Source organism: Chaetodon auriga, chromosome 4 (assembly GCF_051107435.1).
Source record: "Chaetodon auriga isolate fChaAug3 chromosome 4, fChaAug3.hap1, whole genome shotgun sequence".
NCBI lineage: Eukaryota > Metazoa > Chordata > Actinopteri > Chaetodontiformes > Chaetodontidae > Chaetodon > Chaetodon auriga.
Window position 1 is genome coordinate 13620177 of NC_135077.1, and position 6878 is coordinate 13627054.

Genomic DNA, 6878 nt, shown 5'->3' on the forward strand with positions numbered 1-6878 from the left:
TGCTTCTTTAAACAGGCTGAATTAAACGGGTTATACTCCCAAACATTTGACGAGAGCGTCACAGCCAGCAAAAACAAGATGAAACGGAAACAAATTCAGGCTGAGAGGAAAAAAGAAGCAGGTGTGGGACCAGAACGACGATGGTTTGAATCCTTCTGGCAGTTCAGATGAATGCGTGTTAGTGTGTTTGAATGCAAGTCAGGATGTCGCTGGAAAGGAGCACAGCGCTCGGCGGACACACACACCTTCTGTCAACATTCGCTCTGTGCCAGTGGTGTATTTTGCTTTTCCACAGATTGCAGTCAGCCCCCCACCCCCACCCCAAAGAGAGCAGCCCTCCTCCCACGGGGCTCCTGGTTGGCATGGATCGGCCCCCGAGATAGCTCCACACACACTTTCACACACACACACACACACACACACACACACACATTAACGTCGAGCAGGGGTGTGTGTGCATGCATATGCAATGAAGAGCGTACGCAGAGATTTACAGTGTTGGCACCCGGTCCAGTCGAATGGGTGGACTGCTGCCACTTTCCCCACCGGCTCCTGATAAATGTGCCATGTTTTGTTTTCCTTTTCAAAAAGCCCATGAAAAGAATTAGCAAGATGAGAAAGTAGCAGGCAGATCTCTCGGGACGTCCATCTGTCCATTACTGAAATAAAACCGTCCACTCAGAGAAGGAGGCGTGGCGGATGGATCGAGGGTTTTGTTGACTCGATGAGACAAGGATTTGACTTTGAGTACAGGGTCTAATTGAGAGACTAGATAAATAGATGGATGACAGATAGAAAAAAAAGATTCTCGATGATCTGTTAACTTAATGACGTTAATGGATGATCTGCGTATGTGAGATGCAGGAGGAGACATTTGCTGTCTTTAGAAAACCCTCTTAGAAAATCAGCATGATTGCCTCCAACTCATTCATTCATCAGCACTAAAACAAAGGAAATAAACCCGAAACATGAAGCTAAAGGGACCAACACAACTAATCATGTGACAGCAATGAACTGTCAATTGATTGATCGACAGAATACTGATTGGCTACAACTCTGATAGTCAGAAAATAACTGATACCTGCAGCCTTCATGTCAACCTGTTCCCATTGTGGCAACTGAAGGCCATCTTGCATGTTACAAGACTGCAACTTCAATTTGAATCTCAGACTTTTCAGCTTAACCTCTGTGCTGCCACATCTCTCTGATGTATCTCAAAAGCATTCCTGGTTCAATACCGTTGAATGAAAAACAAATTTAAAAAGCCATAATAAGTTAGCGAGGCCAGGTCAGCTATTGGGCCCTGCTAAGCTTACAGGTTCAAACTCGCTAGTGAGCTTTGGTTGACAAACTTGAACATAAAAGTCCATAAAAGCATGAAACAGTGTGACTCATATCAACTTGTTGGCAAAAAGCTAGCAGGCACTGTCTTGTTTTGGTTGTTGGGGTTAGCGACAGGAAACAGTGAAAGATGGATGAGAAACGACAAATGATTGATTGATGTCAACAACAACAGTTATATTGGAAACATTTAGTTTTCTATCATGCTGCATGTAAATTTATATCATTATGTCGATATATTTGGTTTTACAGTAACATTTTTTAGAAATTCTACTGTTAAAACCATTTAAATAAACAGCTGGAAATGTTTTTGACAACCTAGTGAATTAAATACTCAATAAATCAAAGCTTCATCACATTAATGCAAAACTGCTCCACAATGCCTTAATACAGCCACTGACATTAAAGGGAAACAGCATATGGTAAAATTTCTGTGATGTCACGGTGCCTAAACCTGTTTGATGCGAGTCTTACACTGCTGGTCCCACAATGCTCGTCAGTGGCTGGAATAAGTCACCAGATAATGAGTGGATGGAGCGCCTTCCTCACCAGAAACCCACACTGTAGCAACACGCTCACGTTCAGCTGAAACAGTGGCATCATTACTGTGCTCCTCTGCCTGTGAGAAGGGCTGGAAGTAAAAAAGCAATCTGCCACTCAGACTCACACCTCTCCCTCTCTCTCCCTCACAGTCTGTCTCTCTCCAGCACTGCCACAACCTTTCAGCAATCAAATTAGCTCCACTCTCTTACCCAGAATATGTGCCAAAGGAATCAGCAGTTGGGCTGTAATTGCTACCAACTAATAATGTTAACCTTTCAATGGCATATAGGTCCTACTTTATTATCAGCAAAGCACAGGGCAAGAAGATGATGCTGGCTGTGTTGACAAGCTGCATCCATTCACATCACTTTGAACTGTAATATACTGTAAGATGTCTACCTTTGTTACCTGACCTTCTCTGACCAACATGCCTTTAACATAATGATCATCTTGTCTGTAATATCGAGGCTGCTATGACTCACGACACGGTGTGATTTAATTTTCACACCAGCACACATTGGCTAATTGTGTAACATTTTTTCTTATATTGTAGTCCTCTCGGATGTTGTCTCATAGGCCTCTCAGACGCCAACACTCGAATCAAGAGATTCAAGAGCAGGTTTTAGCCTCGCGCCTTTTTCCAATTAAAATCTGGAGCTGAAAATGAGAGTCAATTCATTGAAGAGTCTATTTTTGATAAGCCTTTAAGTCATTTTTTAAAGTAAAAATGCCCAAATTCCCCAGTTACCATTTCTCAATTATAAGGATGTGCTGCTTTTCAGTGTTTTATATGACAATAAATTCAATATATTTGGGTTTGGGCCTGTTGGACAGACGAAACATGATATTTTTCAATACTTTATGATTCTCCAAATGATGATATTCTCCAAATATTTAATGGATATATTGAGAGAATCATTGTCACTTGCGGCCCTAATGATCTGTCGTTTCACATAAATGCCAGAAGCTTGTAAAGGATGACTGACAGCTCAAAATTAATTGAATTAAGGTCAAAACTAACTAACTGCAACACTTTCAGGCGCTGTATGCTGAACATTTCAAAGCACTGCTTGTCCTTTACGACTTGCAGCACTTTTGGAAATTGTTCAGCCGGTCAGAGGACAAACATGTCTTACGATGTTCCAGTTTCTCACAGTTTCAAAGCTGATTATCCTTCGAACAAATAAACATGTCAGACTTCAATCTGAGCGCTGATAACTGCTGTTGCGCTTGGCCCTAAAACTCGTCACGCATAGCAAACCAATGAACGATAACAGGCAGAAAAGAAGAAGTATGTCGAACTGACACACAGCCTACACACACAAACACAAACACACACACACACACACACACACACACACACACACACACACAGAGCACCCCATATAGAGCTACAGTAAGCTGTAATATCCAACGGTGAATTCATTATTCTGCTTTGTGGTATTTGTATCCCCTGTGGTATCATTGTCATATTACTACGTGGATTCAAGGTGCACAATGGTGAGCTTACAGTGTATTTATCAAGCTTATGGTATCTATTTCAACTTCACTATCATTACAGTATTCCTATAGAGTCTCACATATAACTGAATAAGATCTTTTCTGTGCTTGTTATTGGTTCACACGCAGCTCTTTTTCATTATAGAGAAACTGCGAGCCTCCAAAATGTGTTACACTTTTAGGGAGGGTCCAACACACAATCCTCTGCCGCTTTTAACTCAAACCCAGTGACCCACTAAATCAGTAAAACAGCACTAATTAGATGAAAGTAGGCGAAAGCGGGACACAAAGCAGGCAGTGCTATAGTCATTTATAAGTGAAGGTAGAAAACGGGTTCGAGCTCACTTTTGATGAATAGAAACATATTTTTGTGTAATAATATCAATGAAAAATCACAAAATGCTCAAAGCGATGGAAGGCAAATGAAGGAGGAAAGGCCTTTTGTTGCCTTCTGTTTACATTGCTGCCTGTGATTCCTTATGGCTTTATGCTGATCACACCAACTGGAGGTCAGAGATTACCCAACCTTTTAATTCAACACTGCATCTCCTCATTAGGAGCTTTTCTTACTAAAAAGCCCCGTTGGCCGACTGGGAATCAGGCCATGTGAGTTATTATAGAGCGGTCGGATGGGTAAGTAGGTGACAGGTCAAAGCTCAACATCTGGACACAAGTGCATCCAAAAACAAGTGGAGCCGCAACACCCCGACTCCGCTGCCGCTGCGGTGCTTTATGACGGCCGATAAAAGCCAGATTAGGAGCCGGCAGAGAGCCGAGGAAACCCGGAGAGGTTAGGAGATCAGAGGCGAAGAGTGGATGATAATCTTGCCATAACATCGGGATAGGTCAATGTAACCGGATTAATCTGAGCTAATGAAATACGCCAGAAATGGAGGGTTGGGGGAGGAGGAGGAGGAGGAAGGCTGGTGGGTGGGAGAAATGTATGGATGAGAAAAATCCAAAATAAAAGCCGACATCAACTCATGAGAAAAGCAGGGAGAGGTTCAGAACTGAGGCTTTAGGCTTCACTTCTCCACCGAGACAAAGACTGACATGTGTCGTGGCCGCTGCTGCTGATCGTCCCTGCAGAGCCAGAGATGCTCTGCTGTCATAAACATTCAAAGAAATCACAAATATGTCTTCATGCAAACTGCGCCGGACATCACAACCGCAGAGTTTCCCACCGCATCCAGGAGCGCCGTTTCAACAAGTACCGAGCCCGGTTTACAGGCGAGCACCGAGGCATTTCTGCCTGCCGACCCCCGCCTATAGCTTCCCCCTAAAATACAAAATTATTCCTACTGACATTTCCCCCAATGCAGCAATGCGCGCTCCCAAAAGCCGATTTCCAGGGAAGTGGAGGGGGGAGGAGGGGGGCGTCATGTTTGGAGATTGAGAGCGCGCACCGCCTTCCCCCCCACCCCAGACCAAAAACTCTACCCGGCGGCGCGCACGCGGGCACGGGCCAGCCTATAGCGGGGAAGCTGATTGGCTGAGGAGCAGCTCCATCTGCACACGTGACATGCTCTGCTTACAATAAACAAACAGCTATGGAATAATGTATAAAAATCCCCCCGCGGCTCCAAATCGCCGACACTCTGAATAAAACTAAACTCAACAATCAAACAGGTCGTAAGCCCAAAGTCTGCAGGTGAAACACCTGGCAGCACGCCCGCCACGAGCGCAAAAACTTGGAGCTGAATATTTTTGGATACGTCCGGTGGGAGGCAGGCAGCGCCAGGCAACAGCCGTGCGCAACAAAAAATGACAGCTTCATGCGAGCCTATAGGTTTTCCAGTGGACATTACAGCCACGGCTCTCTGCTCGTTCAACTCCAAAAAAACAAACAAACACAAACACAGTTACCGGCACTCTGCGGCCGCCGGGACCACGCAGCACACGCACACACACAATGCCAAGAGAGCTTACCTACACAGTGAATGAGTTTGTGCCTCCAAGAGTCAAGTTCCTGCCGAAAGCCGCGCCTCTCTATCGTGCATTGCTGCCTTTTGCACAGACTCGCCATTTTCTATCGGCCCCTCCCGTGGGCGCGCACATACTGCTGGGTGCTTCCCTGCGCGCACGTCACCGGTGGTTTTTATTCTAGGGCTGGGTGGAGTGAGATATGAGAGGGACGGGGCTGCAGCATCCCCCTTTCTATAGCGCTCATTTGTCCCACCCACCAAAAGCCCCCCCCCCCCTCTCCTCCCCTCCATCCCTCCCAGCATCTCTGCGCGAGGATGTGCTGTCATTGGTCGTTTAATGGGATGTTTGTCTGTTTTAATGTTGTATAGGGCTCAGCACATGGCGGCTGTGCTCCGAATTTGCCATGGCTCAAAGCTATGTGTGTCAAAGGGCACGGGTGCGCCGGGGATTTAAAATGCGCATAAAGACGCTGCATTGTTTAAATTAGCAGACATGAGTGCAGCTCTCGGCGCGGTGGTAAATAAACTGTAGATTAGACTGTAGCCCAAAGCCTCTGCATAGGCTACAAAGAGGCACTGTTGTCAAAAATTGTTTGAGTACAATTTCTGGAATTAAGAGAGCCTGCAGCTCCTTGATGTGACACTAGCGTTAGTCTGTCCGAAAAATCCCCATAATGTGCTGAAAGGCTCACAGTGTCTTCCAGGAAACAGTAAATCAGCCAGTTACTTCACTAATATTCTTATTTATCCAATTAAAAGATTACTACAAATTCACTTTCAATGGCTTATGCTGCCTTTCCTCACTGAGTTGTCTTAATCAAATTCATAAAGGGTCAACTATTCGGTTATTTGGCTTTCCCTGGCTGGTGCCCCTGCAGAGTTTTCCAGAACTGATGCAGGATATTTTCAAAACTCTTTGTCCAGGGCTCTGGACAGGATCTTAGAAATAGGCTACTGATGTCACAACCAAAGCCAGTAAGTTTCTCCTTCCCTCAAACCCACCACAGACAAGAAAATGTAATTATTTCATATTTTCATAGTTAGTTTCATATATTTTCTGTAAGATTTATATAAATATGTCTACCTTGTCTACTCATAAGCACAACATGACTAAAAAAAATCTGTTTGCCATTAGGGGACTACTATAACATTCATGCTCAGGCAAGAATGTGATAAATCATTAGGAAATTACAGACCTGTAAGTTTCTTAAGGTCTGCATGCTTTTCAATACCTCCTCCATCAAAACTACTGGGCCTGAAAACACTGGAACCAGACCAAAAATGTGTTTGCTTGTAAACTTCCCAAAACTACAGGATCTCAACAGTGAAAACACACTTTTCATATATTGTGATTGACAGAAAAAAGTAGGCTTACATCAGAGTGCACATAACACAGCAAACTAACTTGGCCATCCAAAAATGGGCGATACCAATGTTCTACACACAACTTGATGGGAAAGCACAGACAAAACATGGCAGAGCACGTGGATAAACAACACTATATCATAAAAACTGAATGAAAAACACCTGACACCTCTCTAAAAACTGTTCCCAAGTTCAACATGATCA

The 6878-nt window shown here is 44.3% G+C and overlaps 1 protein-coding gene across 1 annotated transcript in view; it reads right to left on the bottom strand.

The window, feature by feature from the left end:
- Positions 1-5511, bottom strand: part of lcor (ligand dependent nuclear receptor corepressor) — a 77203-nt gene extending 71692 nt beyond the window's left edge. Inside the window, exon 1 of the mRNA XM_076728035.1 lies at positions 5314-5511. Within this exon, the coding sequence (XP_076584150.1) occupies positions 5314-5410 (97 nt within the window). The 5' untranslated portion in view covers positions 5411-5511. The remainder of the gene's footprint in view (positions 1-5313) is intronic.
- Positions 5512-6878: the final 1367 nt, after the last annotated feature.